The sequence below is a fragment of the Sminthopsis crassicaudata genome, chromosome 1, assembly GCF_048593235.1.
Source record: "Sminthopsis crassicaudata isolate SCR6 chromosome 1, ASM4859323v1, whole genome shotgun sequence".
In the NCBI taxonomy this organism is placed as follows: domain Eukaryota; kingdom Metazoa; phylum Chordata; class Mammalia; order Dasyuromorphia; family Dasyuridae; genus Sminthopsis; species Sminthopsis crassicaudata.
The window spans coordinates 352,392,064-352,415,354 of NC_133617.1; the positions used below are offsets into that span (position 1 = coordinate 352,392,064).

Consider the following 23,291-nt stretch of genomic DNA (forward strand, 5'->3'; position numbering starts at 1 on the left):
TCTGTCCTTTTTAAGTGACAGAAAATCATACCCTCCCAGTGAACCTTTCATTATATTACCCTACTCCTAGAATAGAGCGGTTTATTTTGCAGAACTAGAGAGAGTACAAGATTGTTGTTTATGTTTCAAGAAGGAAAACAGGCATAAATTTAAATATCTGTATTTATCACATATCTTTAATGATAATTTTCATTTTTACCTTTTTGTTCATTTTTATGCTTAAGAAATCTAAATATTTGTATGACAGAATTTTTTTAAATTATCATCATTCTCTAGAAACTGCCTTAGTCAGCAAATACTTGATCTCTTTATCTTGCAAAGAAAGTTAGTGTTCAAGGACAACCTGAGTCTAAAATCTGAACTTATCTGTAAAATTTCATTAATTCTTCACCATCAAGAACAGTAAAATCTGTCAAATTTGAACTCCCTAGTCTAGCTGCCTGGAGGAAGTGGAAATAGCACTAAAGAAAACAGAGATATGAACAAACATTTGGGCTAATCAAAATAATTAGAAAGGAGAGCTATACTGTAACTACCATAAGTTTAAGAGCTTTTAGAGAAAAAAAAGAAAGGCAATCATAGATAACTTTATGAATATTGATATTGTTTTTGATTGTTGTGGTTATTTCTCTTTTCTGGATATTAATAAGATAATCTCTGGCATGAATATGGGGTAATTTGTTGTCAGTTCTTGAGGTACATGAAGAAAAATAGATGAAGGCATTTTTAAAGAAATTTTAGAAAAAAAGGTTTTTTTAATATCTTCCTTTCCCTCCTTTTGTCTCCCACTACCAGAAGATGACTGAGAGAATATAATCATTGACCCATATCCTTGCTTTTCCACCTACTCTCAGTTTTTATGAGTATAAGCAGCACATATACTAAGGATGTCCTTGATGAGTCTGCTAAAAAGAAATATCTAGATTTCTTAAACAGTCCCATCTTTTATAATCACACAATTGACTGAAAAGTGTAAAGAATATAAGATTCTAATTGCTAATTTTCTGTTGACTTTTCCTTTCTTTTTTTTTTTTTTTTTTTTTTTTTTTTTGTTGAGGCAGTTGGGATTAAGTGACTTGCCTGAGGTCCCACAGCTAGGAAGTATTAAATGTCTGAGACAAAATTTGAACTTAGTCCTCCTGACTTAAGGGCTGGTGCTCTATCTACTGTGCAACCTAGCTTCCCCTTTCTGTTGACTTTTAAAAAGCATTTGATTGGGTAGAGGAGAATATCTAACCTGAAAACCTTTTAAAGACTTTCTTCTATAAGATATCTCCAGTGAATATGCCAGAACTATACAGGATTCCTCAAAAATTATGATAACAAAGAATACCTTGGCCCCCATCTAGTGAGAAATAAAGCAGGGAGATAGACCTGCCAAAATTGTTCTTTCCTTATCACAAAAGTACAATGCAAAGTGCAGGTCAAAGAGGAATTCCTTAAAAAATCACAATGTCCTCCTGATAGTACGGTTTCCACATTACTTTGTGCTGATTACATCAAGCCTGGAAAAATTTCATCTAAATGAGGTCCATAATTATTCGAAAGAAGTTTACTGAGGAATGATTAAGTAGATTAAAAATGTTTATTGTGAACTTTTCCAAACATATACATATTTTGGACTAAAGCTGCAAATAGAGAGGGTTCACAATTTAACAGAGAGATAAGTTGGCTATATTGCCTTTGTAAAATTACAAAGATCTTTCGTGATCCCACGCATCTCAGAGAACCAAGGCACTAGGGAATAATATTCCAGTATTATTCCAATGATTATGTATGGCTGAGATTCATAGAAATACAATCTCCTAAGAATATAGTTAAGAATGTCCTTAAGAATAATAGAGTACAATATATGGTACACATGAATAGTCTGTATCACATTACAAATGAGGAATTATGCACAAGTGTTATAAAACATATCATCAAATACATATATGATTGGAGGGAGGAAAAGGTGGGTCAGTCATGTAACCAAAAGTAAGACTAATGACAGTCTTTCTGTCCACATAATGTGACAAGAACTCAGAGAATGTTTACAGCATCAATAGTGACAAATTCTTAGGAAAATACTTCTCCAAGGATGGAGCAAGCATTTCATAGCAAAACAATTGTTCTGAAAAACCAATTGAGGAGATTGAGAAGAAAGAAATAAAGAATCATTGGATTACTTGAAAGCTAGGACCAAAAACAAATAAACCAACCTAGTTATATTTCAAGAAAACACTGGAATCAGAGGGCAAAGTGGCTAGAAACATTCTCTGGGTCACCATCTGAAAAAAACCTTCAAGTCAAAACTCTCCAAAGTATTATACCTAGCATCTGGAACTTTCACTTAAAAGAAAAAAAAAGAAAAAATACCACGAGCAGCCAGAAAGGAAGAATTCAAGTAGTGAGGAGCTTAGAGTGTCATATTCTAAAAAGCAAATGATAAAGATATGATAAAGCTTAGAGTGTCATATTCTAAAAAGCAAATGATAAAGATATGATACAACCATAATTTATATAGTATATCTATAATCCTACTGAGGAAAATGTTCACCTTTAATGAAATTAAGTACTTATAAACATTTCTAGTGAAAACAGTAATGCTGCATAGAAACCTGGATATGCAGAAATATTTATAACTCTTTTTGAGCTAGCATCATAGTATATGACTATTAGAACACAATTGTACTATAAAAAGTGATGGAGCAGGGGAGTGGTGGGGTACTTTCAGTGGGAAGATTTATATGAATTGATGAATGGAGCTAATAGCCAGGAGAACATTTTATACAGTGATTACCAGCATGGTCAAAACAAACAACTTTGAAAGAATTAGGAATTCTGATGAGCATAACTAGCCATGACTGATGCTAAAACAAGCTTCTTATCTCCTGATAGAGCTGTAAAAGACTCAGTGCATGACATGTATGCGTGTAATGTCTAAATTTATTTTGCCTGATTCTATATATTTGTAACAGGATTTTTGATTTGTTTTTATTTGTTTGTTTTTTTCATTCTCAATTGGCAGAACAGGAAGTGGAGGAGAGAAGGCTTTCAATCAGAAGGTTGATTGGAAAAAAAAAAAACTTTAAAAAAATTTAAGTATAACTTAAGTTTAACTTTAATAGGCCTTCAAATATTTAAAGAGAATAAATCATGACTGGACTGAAAATTAGTCATTAATGATTCAGTGTCAACTTGGAAAGAGGTTTCCAGTGAAATGTCAATATATTTGTATTTAGACCTTGCTAATTAACATTTAAAATTTTGAAAATTACAGAAAGTTGAGTGGTATAACTAACATACTAGATGAAAGAATCAATATCCAAAATGACTATGCTAGACAAGACCACTGGGTTAAATAAGGGGTCAGAGAAACAAACAAGTATCTATTAAGTGCCTGGTGTGTTTCAGGTACCATGTTAAGTGTTTTTAGAGGTAGTTTATTTGATTCCTGTCACAGCCTTGTGAAGTATTAATATCTGTATTTTTTAGATGAAGAAACTCAATGAAGTTCACACAACTTGTAAATGTTTGTGGTTGTACTGCAAGTTATATATTTCAAGAACTGTAACAGTGTATTCTTATTTGGTTGTACCTTATCTCAAATATTGTGTTCAATTTGAGCACCACAATTTCCAAAGGACATTTATTATGTCATGATCTAAATTCTGGGAGACAAAGTTCTGAGCACAGTCAATTTATTAGTTAGGCTAGCAGTACTTGTGTGCCAATAAATTGGGTTGATGACCTCTCTCAAAAGACTAACTTTTATAAATTAGCAAGATGACCAAGCAACAATCTTGAGCAATTTAGGTGTGTCTTCTTCTAATTAGCTATTGATGACATAGAATTGAGATTACATTATTTGGATCATCCTTTCTGAAACCCTCTTAACTAGAGCCACAACATTGATTCAAATCACAAGACAAAAGTTCTCTAGTGATAGAATTAGTCTATAGGCTACAATAGTTTAGATTGATGAGATTTGACTAGTTAGATTAATTTAGTTTCTCTGGAAAGTAGAAGGTGACAAGTTTCTCTTGGATGTGGGTGATAGGTAAAGTTTACAAAGGGAAGAAACTGTAAAAAAAAATATTAAATCTAGCCTTGAATTAAGTTTTAGCAAAATTGAATTAATCATAATTAGTATGTAAAAGAAAGAAATTTAGATAATAAAGAACTTTGGTTGAAAGATTGGGGGAATATTTATTTTGGAGAAGAGAAAACTTAGAGGAGATGTAACAGCTATCTTTACATATTTGAAAGATTGTGTAATGTGCAATAGACATTAGATTTGTTCTCTTTGGCTTTAGAGGGCAAAATCAAGAGCTATGGTTGGTGCAAATTGCAAGAAAGAAAATTTAGGCTTTATATAAAAAAATTCTGTAAGTATTGGCGCTATCCAGGTGTGATATATATGCTATCTTAATATGATCCTAGACTCTATCACTGGAAGTCTTCAATCAGAGATTGACTATTTATTAAATATATAGTGAGAATTTTTTTTTCTTGTATAGTTTATACTAGATGGCAACTAAGATCTCTTCCAAATCTAAATTCTATGAATCTGTCTTGCTCTTTAAATCTTTTCTTAGTTCTAGACTTAGTTCTTGAGCTTGTTGAATCATACTTCACATAAAATTGTTTTTTTACTCTTTACTCTCATAGTTGTCCATTTTCATACGTGTTCCTTACATGTGAACACATACTTCTGTTTTGTGAAGCATAGGGGATAGAGAACTGGTTTCTGACTTGGTAAGAGCTAGATTCAGGAGCTAGATTCAGGTTCTTTCTCTAAAATTTATAGTTGTAAGATACTGGGAAAGTTATTTAACAGTTTAGTATTTCCAACCAATTATCTTAAAACTCTAAAAGTTTCAGAAAAGGTTTTTGCACTTACAGGAAGTTTCTCTCTAAAAGTCCCCCACACTGATGAAGATACAGATTTATACTCCCTTTCTTCTTTCTCTCCCACCCCTCCACCTTTCCCCTCCAAAAAAAGATTTTGGGGCAGCTAGGTGACACAGTGGATAGAGTACCAGCCCTGAACTCAGGACCTGAGTTCAAATGTGATCTCAGGCACTTAACACTTCCTACTGGTGTACAAGTCACTTAATTCCAATTATCTCAGCAGTAAAAAAAAATTTGCTGAGTTTATTGTTGATTTTTTTAAGCAGCTACATCACACTGTTGTGAAACACTGAGCTTTTATTCAATTAAGTGTCAGTTTATTTAATATGAAATTCTATCAAGCCTAATTTGATCTGTCCTATGTTTATGCAATAGATGTACTTTGAGCATAAGGCATTACATTTATTTTCCTTCAATTTCATCTTGTTAGCTTAAGACTATCCTTTTTCAAATATGTTAGAATCAGGATTCTGACATTCAGGTTATTAGCTGTTAATTTTCTAAATTTGAAAAGCATCTTCTCTGTGTATTTACCCAAGTCTTCAGTAAAAATGTGTAATATGAAGAGGATAAGGTTTTCTGTTAATCCTCTAAGAAGCTCTCTACATATTGGCTTTTATCAATTAATTTTAAACACTTATTAAGTACCTATAGGATATAAGATTTTTGATGGTCACTAGAGATACTGAAATTTAAAAAAAAACAAAAACCTTAGTCCTTGCTCTCAAGGAACTTATGGTTTACTAAGGAGGTAGATCAAGAAATAGATAATACAAGATAATTAATGTTTGAATTTAACTGAATCAATCTCTTAGTCATCATGACTTTTTATGTGATCATTCAATTGCCTATAAATTTACCTGATATTAGTATTATCTTGTAATATGACTTCAAGGCATTATGCTGGGTACAACAGATATAAAAATTTGAATCTAATAAGAAGAGATGTGGAATGAACACAAAAAAAATATTCTGTAGGATAGGATGAAGAAGAGAGATATATAAAACATTCCAGCAAAATATGAGGAAAGAAGAGTTAGAATAAAAAAGTATTTGTTAAATGCCTACTATTTGTCAGACTTTGAGCTAGGCTTCTGAAAATATCCTGTATTTTGAGGATATAAACATAGTGAATATAACAGTTTCTATTCTCACATAACTTACATTGTAACAGGAGAGGCAACAAAAGAATAAATATGAAGAAAACAAATGCAAATTAATATAGAATAGTTTGAGAAAGGGGACACTAGCAGTTGAGTTTGGGAAAAGGTTCATTTAGAAGGCGATATTTGAGCTGCTACTTAAGGGAAAAGAGGGATTCTATGTGGTGAAAGTGAGAAGAGAGTGCATTCTTGGTGTGGGGAACATTCAGGGAAAAGTCACAGAGGGGATAAAGGAGCAAAACAGAAAAAAAGACCAATTTAGCTATATCACAGGATTCTAGGAAGAAGAGTAGTATACAGTGAAGCTAGAAAGATAGTTTTGTACCAGATTATGAAGGGCTTTTAATAACTAAACAGAACACAGAAGATAAAATGGGCGATTTTGATTATGTAAAAGTTTTTGTACAGTAAAACCAGTGCAGCTAAAAGTCAGAAGAAAAACAAGTAATTATTAGGGGACAAAAAGTCTTTGCAGTAAGTTTCTCCAAAAAAGGTCTCATTTCCAAGATATGTACTGGTTTAAATTTATAAGTGTAAGAGCTATTTCCTAGTTAATAGTCAAAAGATATAAAGTCAAAGATATTTTTTAAAAGATATTAAAAGATACATAAGATATATAAAGTTCTTAAGAGGGAGAAACCGAGGTCTTCAATAGAAAAATAGGCTTACTATCACTGATAATTAGAATAAATCAAGTTGAGGAAACTTTGAGGTTCCACCTCATCAGATTAACAAAATTGACAGGAAGGAAAAAAAAACAAATTTTGGAGGAACTATAGAAAAATTGGCACATGAATGCACTTCAATGCAATGGATAATGAATTATTCCAGCTGTTCTTGAAAACAATATGGAACTGTGCCCAAAAAGTTACAAAACTGTCAATAATCAAACAATACTACTAGATCTAGATTCAAAAATCATAATTTAAAAAAAAAAAGGAAAGGAAAAGGATCCATATGAATAAAAAAAATACTATAGCAGTTCTTTTCATGGTAGCAAGGATCTGGAAACTTAAGGAGTGCCTATCAATTGGGAAATGCCCGAACCAATTATAATATAATGGAGTATAATGAAATATTCTGCTGTAAGAAATAACGGAAGTGATGACTTTGTAGAAACATATAAAAACTTGAATGAACTCTGGTATGAACTGATAGCAGAAAAGTGAGAACCTTGAGAACAGTTTATACAGTAATAATCATATTATAAAAACAAACAACTTTAAAAGATTTAAGAACTCTGATCCAAACTGTAATCACCCATGACTCCAAACAACCATAATGAAATATGCTACCTACCCACTTCCCTATAAAAAGATGATGGACTTAGGTTACAAAAGGAAACATTTTTAAAACATGGCCAATGCAGGAATTTGTTTTGCTTAAATGTAATTTTAAAAAGTTAAACAGAAGTTTATAGTTTATCTTAGAGACAGTTTATTGAGGAGAGAAGTGAAATCAGATCTGTGCTTAATTACATAGGCTGTAGTATGTAGGATGAACTGAAATATGGAAAGACTTGAGACACAGAAGCCATTTAGGAGGTCACTGCAGTAAGATAAATAAGAGATTTTAGTATCTGAACTAAAGTTATATGTAGGTTTCAAGCAAAGAATCATGAAAGAGCTACTGTGTAGATAAAAGTGATAGTTATTTGACAACTGAATGGTTCTGTGGAGTCAGAATACCAGTTATGTTCTGAATCTGGAAATCATGGTGCCTTTGACCAAAATAGGAAAGTTTAGAAGAGGGACAAATTTTGAAGAAAAGATAATGAATTTAGTTTTGGTCAGGTTGAGTTTGAGATGTCTTTAGTAGAATATCTAGTTTGTAATATTCGATAGGAAGTTGGTAATGTAGAATTGAATTTCATGGCTGAGACTAGAACTAGATATATCACTATATGACTTATGAACATGGAGATAATAATTAAACTAAGGAGAGCTGATGTCACCAAGAAAATATGGAGGGAAAAATTGGGGCCCTACCAGAGAACTCTGAGGAATAATAATGTTTAAAAAGCTGTATAGGGAAGGAAAGAAAAATGTTGTCTTGTAGTAAATGATGTGGAGGGAGGCATTTAGAATAATCTTGATAGATTTCAAAGTAGTAAAGAAACACCTAGAAGTCTAGTTTTATTGGAACATATAGAGTGTAATCTGTAATTGGAAAATTCAATTGGAGCCAGATTATAAATAGCCTTATATGCCAAGCTAAGGAGTTTATATTTTATTCACTTTTATTGTATGAGCAACTGGGAGTCACTAAAGCTTTTGAGGTAGTAATGGATGCATTTAGATATATTTTGACAGAGATGTGAAGTATAGGGAAAGGGGGACATGGAAACAGGGAGAACATTTAGGAAGCTAATTAGATTAGAAGGACCTGACCCATGTTTGGTAACAGGTTGGGAGAAATGATGTAAGAAATGTGGCTGACATAGAATCAACAGAATTTTACCAACTAGTCTGATGAGAAAGGAAAGGGGGAAAAATCAAAATAAAGACTTTTGGAATGACATAGAGTATGGTTGAAGACATGAGAATCAATGAGTTCGCAAAACGGAAAGGTTAGAGAGATAAGAATAGACTTGGTAGTCACTGATAATTTCATTATTGATTCTGGAAATATTTGACTAGTAACAGTCTTCATCGTATTTTGTTTTTGTCATTTGATTCTGTTAAAAAGTAATTCTTGTTTTTTTTTATTTTTATTTTTTTTATTTTTACCTTTATTATATTTTGGAGTTTTCAAATCTGGTTTAAATATGACTTAAGTCACCAGACTTGTTCATCTTTCATATATGAATTTAAGTTTTTTAGGAGAACTTGGAATGGATAGTTAATATAATAATAACAGCAATAGCCAGAAGTCGTGTAATATTGAAGATTTACAAAGTGCTTTACAAATATTATCTCATCTTGTTCTTACAACAATAGGAGTTGTAATGCGAGTTGGATGTTATTTATTCTAACTTTATTGATGAGAAAACTGAGGCAAATGGAGATAAAATCATTTGCCCTAAGTTCACACAGAAACTAAGACAATTTTTTTTTAACTTTTATGACTAAAGACAAGTACTCTCCACTATACTACCTAGATGTAACATAGATCCTTCTTGTACTTTGGTGCTTTGGAAATAGGATTCCTTTTAAGTCAGTAGGACAGTGGTATACTTTTATAGCTATACCTTCTTTTATCTTCCTCCTTTCCTTCATCTCCAGCCTTATTCACCTGTTAGATGCACTCAAATATATTATTTTGTAATTTACTGAAAATTCATTTCTTTCAACAGGAGTTACAAAGGTAGACTATGGAGACATATCAACAAGAGTTGGGCTAAGGCACAAACTACAGTGCAAACCTTTTTCATGGTACCTGGAAAATGTATATCCTGATTCCCAAATTCCACGCCATTATTTTTCTCTGGGAGAGGTAATGAATGTTTATATTATATATTTGCTAGTATCTCATCTTTATCTAATGTGATAATGATTGAATCCTTCAGCACCAAAGGAATAGCTTTGGTTTTTTTTTTCAAACTACATTTACTGAAATATCCATCTTATCAGAAAATTATGTCTTTTCTGAATATGCCAAAATGTGATTACTTTAAATCAATGTCACTGGATAGTTATTTTTATATCACAGTATTATTGATAGATTTCAAACCCAGAACATAAAATTACAATTTTTTTTTGCCTATTTACATGTTAATACAGTAAATTTTACCTTCCCTCAGTAATTTTTTTAACTGAAAAAAATTTTAAATAACCTTTTTCTCATATTTGTCTTAAATTACCAATTTATTCATGTTAATACAGTAAATTTTACCTTCCCTCAGTAATTTTTTTAACTGAGAAAAAAATTTTAAATAACCTTTTTCTCATATTTGTCTTAAATGACCAATTTATTCAATTCTTTTACTATTTAGTTAAATTTTTGTATATGTAGTTTAAAAATACAGCGATGTATACTGTATGCTCTTTCTTTCCCCTTTATTTTCCTCTTTCTGTTTTTGAGTTAGGGTTATTGATTTGGTAGGGAAAAGATCCATAATTCTTGTTATCTTTAATCAAAGCTTAAACAAGTTGACATCCCAAAACAGATAAATATGTGAACTTAGAAATATAAAACTTGCAAAATGATTTAAAATAGAACATATTTATAACTGCACGTATACAGCATTGATAATTTTTCATTTGAACATTGTCTTTTTGGTTAAAAAATTGCCTCAAAAAATTGTAAATGTATGACTAAGGTTAGTTAAAAAATAAACTTTAGATCTGGAAGATGTCTTAGAGATCATCTAAACCAACTAACTTAGTTTTAGTTAGGAAATTTTCTCTAAAGTTGGGAAAATTCACCTCTAATCAGTTACTGATACTAGAAAATTTTATATTATCTTAGAATTTTTAGGGTATTTTTATTTTAGTCGTGGTTCACCTATAAGCCTTTAACTGGTTTGAGAATGAGACTTCCCTTCGAAAATTGAGACCATTCACTGAGATTTTCCTGTTTTCAGATATCTTCCCCACCATCTCCTCCTTTATAACTGTCTGATGAAGACAACCTTTCTCCTTGCCAAAGCCATCTCTTTACTCATACATTTGATCCCTTCCCCTTCCATCTTTTCTCCAGCACATTGGCTCTTCTTTCTTTAATCTTCATTCTCTTCCCATCTATTGGCTCCTTTCTTGATGTCTGCAAACATACTAATTCTCTCATCCTTTTGAAAAAAATCCTCACTGATTTGGCCATCTCTACTATTATATCCTGTTTCTCTCCTTTTTGCTACATTGCTTAAGAAAATTGTTCACACTAGGTACCTCTCTCTTACTCTTCATTCAGATCTCCTCATTCACCTGAAACTGCTCTCTTCAAAGTTACCAGTGGCCTCTTAATTGGCACATCATCCTTCTTGATTTTTCCTGGGGCATTTGATATTGTTGATTACCTTCTTATAGGTTTCCATAACACTGCTTTCTCCTGGTTTTCCTATAAATTTGACTGCTGTTCCTCAGTCTTTTGCTAGGTTTTCCTACTATTTGTGACTGTCCCTGAAAGTTCTGTCCTTGGGATCCATTCTCTCTTTTTTCCTTCTACTGTTTCATTAGTTCCTTTATATACTTCCAGTCTCTCTTAATTAAATTTCTGAGAGTTCTACATCATAACTGTCTGTGGAATGTCTTAAACTGAATATCATCTAGACATTCCAAACAGCCTATTCAAAACAGTTCTTTATAGTTCCCCTAAAATCCTTCTTTCTTATCTTCCAGTAACAGCAGGAACACTACTATCCTTCCAGTCACTAAAGCTTGCAACTTTAGTATCATTGCCTAATCTTCTCATTTCTCCATTTACAACATTTCTTACATTCATCTCATTTTCTGCATTCACACAACCACTACCATAGATCAGACTCTCATAAGCTCCCACCTAGACTATTTCAGTGACCTCATTCTTCTTTTTACCTTTTATTTCTCAACTCCAATCCATTTTCCACTCAGCTACCAAAAGTGTGGGTTTGACCTACTCAGGTAGATAAGCTCCATTGACTCTCTGTTGTATCTAGGATCACAGACATTTAAAGCCCTTTACTTCCTGGTCTTTTACTACCTTTCTATTTTTCTTACACATTACCTTCCTCCAAACCCTATGATCCAACCACATTGGCCTACTTGCAGTTTCTCATTCATGATAGCCTAGCACTTAGCTGTTCCCCAAACATGGAACCTAATTGTGGACCCTGAGGGCAAGGAATACATAAGGATCACTATGATTTAAAAAGAACTTCCTTCCTACTTTGACCTTTTACACTCCTTGAACTGCTAAAGTAAACTTCAGGATCATAAAGTTGGTTTTGTTTTTGTTTTTGTTTTTGTTTTTTAATTAAAGTAATAGTTTATCTGAAACCTTGCCTCCTGATATACGACAAAGAGAGTGAGAAGAAAGAAAGTAAATCAAAGATTTTTAAATAAATGAAATAAATATCAGTGTTTCTCTCAAACCACAACTCCTGTGTTTTGGCATGTGCTAGGGATATCTGGTTATTTGGGCTTGGTTTTAGTTTTCTTAAATTCAGTAACTTTACATCATTATCTATTTTATTTACAGATCCGAAATGTAGAAACAAATCAGTGTCTAGATAACATGGCAAGAAAAGAAAATGAAAAAGTAGGAATTTTTAACTGTCATGGTATGGGAGGCAATCAGGTGAGTATAATACGGCATGGAAAGAAATTTTTAAAATTTGAATACATGTTCTGTCCTTTTTAGTTACATAATCATTTTCAGTAAATACTTCCTCAGCTTTTATAAGGAGAGTAAAGACCTGGTGGTAGAATGAATGTGAATCTTACAGATATTGAACTGAAGCTGTCTTTCAAAAGACTCTGTATTAATTATTTATATTGCTGATGCTAGCTATTTGCCTTCTCTTTAGTTAAGCTTCTAAGCTCCCTTCATTATAGGCTCTTTGTATTTATAAAAACCCTCTTTGTTTTTTCTAACTTGCATGGCAGAGTTAAAGGGATATTAAAGGTCATCTAGTTCAGTCTCCTGGGGATGCTAGGATTTCTAAGGGTTGTTATTCAGACTTATTTAAACTCTTTCAGTGACAAGGAACTCATTACTTCACAAGATGTTCCAATTCCTTTTTTGTTGAGGTACACTATAACAGTGAATGGAGAGTTGATCTCAAAGCCAGAATACCTGGGTTCAAGTACAGACTCTGGCATATAATTGATTTTGTGTGATCCTAGGCAAATCAGTTAATCTCTCAATACTCTAGGCAGCTAAGATTCAGAAAATTTGCTGACCTGCAACTTTCTGAAATAAGTTTTCTATACCAATGAAATAAGTCTGCCCTCCATCTCCCAGAATCTATATTTAATTGTTATTTTTGTTTGGTCAAAATTAGTTTCTTTGTGATTTTTGATCTTTGGTTTTAATTTTGCCTTCCAATTAATTCTCTTTATTATCTGTAATTCTCTTATCCGCATGATAGTCCTTCAAATATTTGAAGACTTGTTATCATGTACCTGCTAAAATTTTATTTCTTAGTGGGAACCAACCAGAACCAAACATCATATTTCATTTAGGGAACTGATCAAAGTGAATATAGTAGAATTGTTACCATCCTTGTTCTAGATCCCATTCAAGTATTGAAGGTAATCCTACTGTTGAGTTATATTGAGTTCAGTCAACTAAAATCCCTCTTTTTCTTTGACACTGCTTATTTAGCTTAACATTCCCTGTCCTATACTAAAGCTGTCATTCTGCTCAAGCTCATTAATAACATTTACATCATCACAATTAAAATTATTTTGTTAATTTCTATCTAGTATCATATAGCCTGTTCTGATATTTTTTGGTCTTGATTCTTCTATCTAAATCTTAACTTTTTTTCCCTTTCACATGTAAGATAAACCTATCTTCATCCAAATCACTGCTAATATTGTTGATGAAAATAAGGATAGCTATTTAGCTGTTCTCCTAATATTGCCTCCAATCCTGATTTCCTCTTTATTCTTTCCCTTTCTTTTCTTGATTCCTCCTACATCCATTCTTCAGGGATTGTGTGGGGGAGTTCCAAATAAGAAGGAACTGGAGTAGTGAGGAGTCATGGAAAGAGGGAAGGGAAGGGACCAACACTGATTATACTGGCTTTGGATTTGGAGTATTGCTTCAAGTCCTACCAATGTGGGTTTGAACAAGCCACTTACTTTTCTAGATTTCAGAATTCCTAAGTTTAAAGGCTGTGGCTACTAAAGATCTCTTTCAGTTCTAGCTCTTTGATCCTGAGTGGGATCACTTAATCCCAGTCAAGGATTTACAAATCCCATCTTGGGTCTTACTAGATTGTGACTCAACAAGTTTTTCAATCTATCAACACCTCAGTTTATTTCTCATTATAGTTATTAAAATGAAGGGGTTGAACTCTCAGTTGGCCCTATAGGTCCCTAAATCCTTAGTTCTATGATGTAATAACTTGAATAACAAAATTAGATAGCAAAAAGGTCTTAGCAAGTCAATTCATATATTTAAAATAAAATTTAATGGAGATAAATATAAAGACAATTGATTCATAAATCATAAAAGCTTCAGATGTAAAGGATAAGGAAGAGATGGGTAGATAGTAATTTATCTGGGGAAAGATGATATTTTAATAGTCTACAAGATCAATAGTCATCTGCAGTGTGATACAATATCCAGGAAAGCAAATGTAATCTTAGGTAACATTATAGTAGCATAGTATCCAGGACTAGGGCCTTGGTCATATCCCATCATATCTAAAATATTGTGTTCAGTTCTAGAAACAACATTTTTAAGAAGGACATTGATAAACTAGTGTCCAGTGGAAAGTATCTCTAATATTGCAAGGGCTTACATTCTTCAGCTATATTGGGACTGATTTTAGAAATTTGGGAGTATTTTGTCTGGAAAAGAAAAACAAAGCTCCCTTCAAGTTTTTGAAGGATCAGCATGTGGAAAAGGGTAATACTAGAGAGTAATACCAAGAACAATGAATACAAATTGTAAAAAGCCAAAATGAGTTTCTGCTTGCCAGGAAATTTTTCCTTGAATGAGTTGCCTCAGTGCTTTGCATATAATAAGGGCTTAATAAACACTTTTTTCATTCATTTATTCAGGAAATAGTGGGTTTTCTTTCTTTGAGACCTTTAAGAAAAAATAGATGACTACTTGTTGAGTGGATTGAACTAGATGGTCTCTGAGGTTCTTTTCAACCCTAAAATTCTTTATGATTCTGTATGAGTCTAATGTCGGTGTTTTGGTTTCTTAAGGTTTTCTCCTATACTGCCAACAAAGAAATCCGCACAGATGACTTATGTTTAGATGTCTCCAAACTTAATGGCCCAGTCACAATGCTTAAATGCCACCATCTTAAAGGCAACCAGCTTTGGGAATATGACCCAGTGGTAAGTCCTAGAATTATTCTATTTTATAGAATTGAATAAAACTAAGCTGTTAATAAAAATTTTATTGATGATTTATTTTTATTATATAATTTATTTCTAACAAGATAAATTATTTTTATTTGTTTGGAATATGAACTTCCTTTACTTCCAGGTAATAGCAAATAATAAAATAATTACTTGCACCAAAACTTATCCCCTATAATTAAATCATCCCTGCAACAGAGTAGTTATTTTCATGCTTAAAGTATTTGTGTTGTGAGAGTGAATACCTTCCCTCCGGTATTTAGACTGTTTCTATTACTTTAAGTATTATTAACTAAGTATAGTTTTTTAAAAATAATATTCAAAACAAACTTACTGTTCTCGCTGTCTTCTATATTTAAAAATATGTTCATTTTTGAGGAGCAGGGTAGGATATTAGACCTCTTTCATTGTGTAAAATTCATTAATGTGGGAAGCTCCCAGTGAGAAATTTATTCCACAAATGCAGTTTGGAACAGTCAAGTGGTACAGTGATAGATAGAATGTAGGAAGAACTGGATTCAAATATGGCCTCAGACACTAGCTCTGTGACTTTAGAGCAGATATCTATCTCTGTTTCTATATCTGCCTCAAGTATATTATAAGGATAAAATATAATAATATTTGTAACTTTGTAAACCTTAAGGCAGGATATAAATACTGGTCATTGTCATCATCATTAATATCATTATTGTTATAGAACCTTTTTTGTAACTTGCAATATTAGAGTCTCTGGGACACTGAGTAGTTTGTGACTTATTTAAGGTTAGAAGCTAGTATGTGTCAGAGTGAGATGTGAACCCATTTCTTTCTTGCTCAGTGTCCATATTCCTCTTATATAAGTATTTAAAGATCATTTATTAAAACATATATCATACTTTGGATCACATGAGCAACAAAAAGGCAAACCAAACATTTTTTTTCTCATCCCCATGACCTTTCAAACCACTTCAAAGCAGAAATTGTGTACCAAAGATAAAGTGACTTTAACTGTTTTATGGTCTAGGATCAAGAATCCATGCCAGGAAGTAGAAATCACAAAGTCTTTGAACATAAACTGGGAAAATAAGAACAAAGAAGGAAATCTGGCCTCCATATCTAGTAAAGGAGTGCAGGGATCTATGAATAAACGCTGCAAAACAAAGGAAAATAATCCAACACTTAATAAGACAGAAGACCTTGTGGAAGATAAGAACATGGAACCACAACACATTATTCCTGAGTGGTTTAATTAAGAATTATGAAAGCAGAATTTATGTCATGCACAGCAAAAATAATGAACAGATTAGAAAAACTTGAATCTGCAGTGGCAAACTTCACTAAAGAAACAAATGAGAGAACAATAGATAAGGAATGCAAATACACAGAAGTGTAAAACAGTATTGAAAAAGAAAAGGCAAAAACAAGAATAGTGGAAAAAAAACCATGCTTATAAAGCAAGCAAAACACAGAGATCTTAAAGATAGGATGCATAGAGACAACCTAAGGATCATAAGACTTTCAGATTATGACAGGACAAAAAAAAAAAAAAAAACACCATAGTAAGGGAAATAATAGAAGAGAAACTATCTAGAAGTTCTGAATAGGAAAATGAAACTCCTATTAAAAAATATATGCCCACTCTGTGCATTCTAAAATCACTTCGTTATTGTCTTACATTCTTATTTCCTTCTACTAATATTTAATGGCAATATCTATATTAGATTAATGTAGGAAGAGTAGGTGGGTTAAAATATGTTTTTCTTTAAAAATTTAGATAAAAGCTGAGTTCTAACTAGTGATATAATTTAAACATTTTCCAGTTGATCATAATACATCAAAACATCTTCCCAACTGTCTATCTCAGTAATACTACTAATAATAGCACTGGATTTAAAGTCTGAGGATTTGAATGTAAATGCCAATTCTCCCTGCTCCTTACCACCCATGTAACATTAGATAAGTCACCCTCTGTGAGCCTTTCTTACCTCTGAGTTTATTGAGTAAAATAATTTCTAAAGTTTCTTCTAGTTTCTTCTTATGATTTTGTGTTCCCATATTCCAAAAATAGCTTTTGACTTACTTGCTTTGCGTATATTCTATAAAGTAGGGAATATAAATATCCTCATTTTGTAACTAAGGAAAATAAAATGTTAAAGGTTAAATGACTTACCCACACTTACACAATTCATTTCACTTCAGCAAACGTTCCTGTTCCCTTGAGCCCTTTCTTTTTGCTTTCCTCAGGAATCTTTTATTCTTAATTATTCACTGCTTAATTATCTCCTTATTCTCTCTTGTCATCTTAGTCTGTTACTTTCTGGTGACTCTCTCGTGCTCATTTAGCTAGCAAGTGGCCAACCTGTTACATACACTTTTTGTCCTGTCTATAAATTCAGTTTTTAATCTACTAAGTTATTTACTTCACTACCTCCATTTCTACCTCTCTCAACTGTCCTTTCTTTTTTGTCCTTTTTTAGAGGAGATTTTCCTGCTCATCCCAAAACTAGCCCCTCAATCTTTCATTGATTTTGAGTCCCTTGGTTTTCTGTAAAATTCTTGCTCAATTATCTGCTCTTTTTCCTGCCCACATACATTCAAAGCTAATAAAGACTTTTATTGATATAGCATTTTGCTCCATGGAACAACATATCATTGTCTGTGTTTTGCAGAAAAGAAACTGAGGCTCAGAAAAGTTACTTAAGACTTATTCAGGAACTGATACCAAACCTCTTTTTCTATCCTTTTTGTTCCGCCAAAAGTACCTACAGTCTCATCAAGGTTGAAAAGATCTTTACTTATCATCAGTTTGCCATGTTCTTTCTATTGTACTCCACAGTCAAGCTTTTTCCTGTTGTTTCAAAGTGCCTCACCACTTACTCTATCTTTACTTGAAAGTCTGACTTCTGATAAAATAGTTTTCTCAGAATTCACTAGTTATCTCTTGATGACATCCCTTTCTCTTTGACACAGCTTCTCTTGTAGTGCAAGTCCCTACCACCTCACATATCTTCTTGGTCTCCTAATCTCAATTCTGTCCCTTATCTGATCCATCTTCCATTAGCTTCCAAAGTGATCTTCCAAAAACCAAGTCTGCTATGTTACTCACTTTTGTAGTAAATGCCTATTACCTCTAGGATCAAATATAAAACCATATTTTTAGTCTTTTAAGGGCTAGTGGATTGTTTCCTTCATATATTTCTAGTTTTCTTAGATTTCTCTTATATATCCTCTAGAGTCCTTGGTTACTGGCCTCCTTGTTGTACCTTTACAAAGGGCACTCAATACCCTGACTTCATGTCTTTTCATGCTGGTGTATTCTTTTCTAAGATTATCCATATTGTCTCTCCCATTAAACTAAGTTCTTTGAGGCAAGGGCTGTTTTTTCTTTTCTTTGTTTTTTCAGTGTATAGCACAGTTCTTGGAAACATAGCGAGGACTTAAAAATTGCCTTTTGATATAAATTTCCTTAATGACTTTTATTGATTGCTATTTCCTTTCCTCATCATTTTATAGTTTGGAACTTATAAAAAATAATTTAATATATGTCTTTAATTATAATTTTGAATTAATGTAGAATAATTTGATACTATAATTAGAAGCAGGGAGATGGCATAGAACTGAGTGCTGGATGTGCAGCCCTGAGTTCAAAGCAAACTGCAGGCAGTTGCTTCCTGTGTGACCTTGGCCTAGTCACTTAAATGTCCTTCTGCCTCAGTTTCTTGATTTGCGAAATGAGGATAATAATAGCACCTATTTTCCAGAAATCTTGTGACAAAATTAGGTAATAGATAGAAAGCTCTTTGCAAACCTTAAAGTACTGTAAGTGTCAGTCATTATCATCAATATCATTATTAGTATTAAGTTTTAAATACCTACCCCTTTTTTTGTTGTTGTTTTTCCTTCATAATTCTCCTTGCTAATCTCATCTATTTAGTCTTTTCATTTTTAGATTTTATTTTATGAAGTAGTCCATTGTTTTCATTGATATAACATTAAGTATATAAGTTAATTTTAATAATTGACTTCCACTAACAATGATTGGTTGATGATTGGTTGATTGGATGCTGATTATCAAACAGAAATATTCTTGTGGTGTGAAATTCTAAGTCTTCTCTAAAAGAAAAATATGTCAACTCTTTTCATTTTCTATCCAGTTATATTTAGCCATCACTCTTAGAAACATTGCTTTCTAGACTTTGAAGTGCTCAGGAATGAACCTCTTGCAAAAGAAGAGACCATAAATTTGTTTGCATGGTCTGTTTGCCAACTTTAGCAGCATGTTGTGTTATGTTGTCCTTTGAAATGGGCCATTCAAAAATTGATTAAGATTAGAAAACTGAATATTACTGTACATGCAAATGGGACACTAAAATATGTCTCAGGAGAATAATACCTTCCCACTCACTTGAAAGGGCAGCTAAGTGGCCCCTCAAAAGGATATCCTTGGAATCAGGAAGACTTGAGTTCAAATGTGACCTCAGATGCTTGGTAGCTGTGTGATCCTGAAAAAGATTGCTCAGTTTCCTTATCTGGAAAAATGGGGATAATAATAGCATCTACCTCACATGGTTGTTGTTAGGATTAAGTGAGAGATTTGTAAAGCCCTTTGAAACCTTAAAAACTATAAATGCTAATTGTTTATTGCTATTAATTTGGAAGGAATACTTTTGAAGACATGAAGAAAGATATGACTTTTGAAATTAAAAACTAGTTCATGATAGAGTGGAAAGTTCTATCAAGAAAAAAGAAATAAAAACAAAGAATTAGAAATGAAAGAATTAAATAAATATGTGGTGGTAAAAAATTTTCCAATTTTTCTGATGTTTGGCTAAACATTTGGAATTATTCACTATATTACTTCCTCAGCTGCTATTTTAGAAAGCGAATCCCTTATATTAATAGGGCATTTCCAACTTCTAAGAGGTCTATTTTATTTTATTCTAATCCATAATCATCTTGTCCCTACAAAGGTTATGACTAGTAAAAATTTATTTAAGAATAAACATATAGATAGCATCAAATACAGAATGCCTGCCTTCTTAAAATTTGACATTTGAACAGTAAAAATATCTCCAAAAATATTTGTTATCAAAGTTAATATAGAATCATAGAGTTGAAAGGTACCTCCTTTTTCCTGTATGGATCTGTTAAAATGCTTGTAAGTTAAATGCCAATCTTAAATATATATCATTTAAATTGGTATTTTTCAAATAATAAGTGCAGATTATATATGTATTTCCTAGAAGTCATTGTCATTTTAAGTTAAGCTCATAAATACCAAAAGTATAAAAAGACCTTACTTTTTCCCCCACCTGCTTTATAATGATCAACCTCTTTTTTTCCTCCTTTCCAGAAGTTAACCCTGCAGCATGTGAACAGTAATCAGTGCCTGGACAAAGCCACAGAGGAGGACAGCCAGGTGCCCAGCATTAGAGACTGCAGTGGGAGCCGATCTCAACAATGGCTCCTTCGAAATGTCACCCTTCCAGAAATCTTCTGAGACACTTATTAAAAAAAACAATTAAGGATTGACTGGGCTACCTCAGCACACATTTCTGCCACATTCTTAAGTAGCAAAAAAGGAAAAGTGCTTGCCTGCTCTGCAGGATGCCAGGTTTATCAGCCATTAAAACTTTGACTCTCGCTTTTCACTAGCTGTGAACCAGCCTTCCTTTCTAAGGACGTGAAACTACATACTAGTGAAACTGTGCACACTGATGTTTACAAGATTGAAAGAGTCTTTCATCAAAGAATCATTGTAGAAAATATTTAGACAATGAAAACTTAACCAACGAAATATGCTCTCTGGAGAGCTGCACATATTATTATAGTTTGCTTTGCACATCAGTAATTTCTGCTGAAAGTGCTATCATAATGAAGAGATTTCCAAGATTTTTTTTCCTAATTAGAACTGGTAACCAGCATATGAAATATTGATATAAGAAAAATGAAACAGCTGGAACCAGATTCAGTATCATGAAGTAACATTTTTACAGCAAAAACTATATTAAACAGGGTTTAAAGGAGATTAAATCAAAACTATGAGAAGTACAATTTGTTATAGTATAGTATCAAATTTATATGTAGATTTTATACCTCAGTGGGGAAAAATAACTGATTCCAATGACATTCTTTTGTTTTCATCTGTGTGATAGTCATGGATGCTTTTTTTTTTTTTCCTGGGGTGCTGAAATTAATTGAGCTGGAAAAAAAAATTTGGCTCTTTGAACATCAGTTCATTTTTCCACACTTTTTTATTTGTATTTGGTTTGTGGGCTGTTGGAATTGTAACTTTTTTATTGCCTTCTAAGAAACGGAGGTTTAGCGTAATGTCTAACTTGTTCAGTTTAGACCAGGCATCTCATTTGCTCTTGGGTCACCTGGCTTGTGGACTTTTCACAAACAAAAAAATTTCTTAGTGCATTTTCAATTTCTTAACTTAACTTGACTGATTATGCTTAATACCCAAGACTCATACTACTGTACTACAGATTTGTTTTCATAGCAATAAATCTTTGGTTATTTGTTTATGATTCCAGACAACAAAAGGCCTGCAAAAGTGGTTTATTATTTGGGTAAATGGAGATAAAATAGTTGAAGGTTTTCTGGAAAACCTTTTTCCACTCCATACTCAAATGTGCTTCATTGTCAAGTGCATACTTAGATTAGACCCTCGAATTGTAATGTTGATCTGCTGCTTTTTTTTTTTTTTTTAATAAAATCTGACAGAAAATGTTTAATTGGAATTTTTTTAATAAGGTAACCAAAGAAGTGCTTCATATACCAGCCCTGCATTTCTTACCTAAATTCCATTTTAGTTAAATCCATTTGGATTTTTCTAATTTTTGAACCACAAGATTATCTGAGTTTACAAGTTGGCAGAAATTTTTTTAAAAAAACCCAATTCTTTGATATGTACTAGTTTTTCATCCTATTTGCAAGATTCATATTTAACTGTTATTCCTTTTGTTGATGATATTCTAAGATTCACTGCTGGCAGTGTTATTTCCTGTACTTAACAGCAAATGTTGCTGAAAATAACTTCATCATCAAGGGTACCTGCCATGTTGATTGTATATATATTGTCCAGTAATCTATTTAAGTTAACTAATATGTATTGCGCATCCATAGGATCCCCTATACTAGGTGCTCTTGGGTGCACTACAAACCAGAGTATGCAGACCAGGCCCCCATGGAGCTTTTAGTCTACTCTAGAATATGAAACATATCATAGATTTTTTTTTTTTTCTGTCCAACTGGCTTTGTCAATTCCATCTTTCTGTGGAACTTATGCTTTAATAATCTAGGCCTATTATTTACAAGTAAATTTCGTGACCAAAAATTTCTGCTTCAGTAGTGTGCTATAGCCTGGAATTACCCTATTATAAGAGAGCCATGGAGCAATGAGATTTAACTTCTGGGACGTTATTGTTAGAGCGTGATAGATAACCCCATTGCTTTCTCTTTTTTTCCTTTTTCTTTTTTTTTTTTTTTAATTAAAAAATAAAATCCTGAATAATGTCTTGAAATTTTAAGATTAACTACTAGTTGTGCCTCAGATTGGTTTCATTAGTGGTGTTTAAAGAATTCCCTTCAGGTCCAGCTATATGGTAGGTACTTTCATGATTGCACATTGCTCCACACATAAGCTGGGTTGGAAGGGAAAAATGGAAAAGAAAGGGCAAAATAATAAAGATGTGGAGGGAAATAATCTAAGAAGAAAAGGACATTAATGTGACAAAGATGGGTGATCGGTAATTAAAATAATTACTTAGTTATTTGCCTATTTTACTTAAGGGACATCTTCCTCAACCTGCTACATTACTAATATTTTTGTTATTTTGTCCTCACTAGCATTCTTGAATATGTAGCTTTGTGCGGTACTCTTTTTATTGGTGGAAACTACCAACAGATACTACTGACCACATTCAATAACAAAAGAAATTAAGGTTTTATTTAATTTGTGTTTGAATTTAAGATAGGGTAGGGTTATGAGTAGTTACTTGAGAAAAAGCTATGTGACCCTGGGCAATTCACATTACCCTCTTTGCCTCATTTTCCTTGTCTATAAAATGAATTGGAGGAAAAAAATGACAAATCTCTAAGAAAATCCCATATGGTGTCAAAAAGAACAATAATTGAACAACAGCAAAAGGAAAGGAAGTTAGTTGTATTTAGAAGAAAGAAAAAAGTTTAGTTTTATAAGAAATACTGTTGGGAGAAGCGTGATCAAGTGCAGGAGTTTATGCCACTTTTTGGCCCTTTTTTTGCCAATCCTGTATCTCAT

General features: G+C 32.5%; 1 protein-coding gene across 1 annotated transcript in view; it reads left to right on the top strand.

The window, feature by feature from the left end:
• Positions 1-22,780, top strand: part of GALNT1 (polypeptide N-acetylgalactosaminyltransferase 1) — a 149,978-nt gene extending 127,198 nt beyond the window's left edge. The window contains 4 exon segments of the mRNA XM_074279217.1: positions 9,355-9,494; positions 12,177-12,275; positions 14,867-15,001; positions 20,358-22,780. Of these exon segments, the coding sequence (XP_074135318.1) occupies positions 9,355-9,494; positions 12,177-12,275; positions 14,867-15,001; positions 20,358-20,504 (521 nt within the window). The 3' untranslated portion in view covers positions 20,505-22,780.
• The last annotated feature ends 511 nt before the right edge of the window (positions 22,781-23,291 follow it).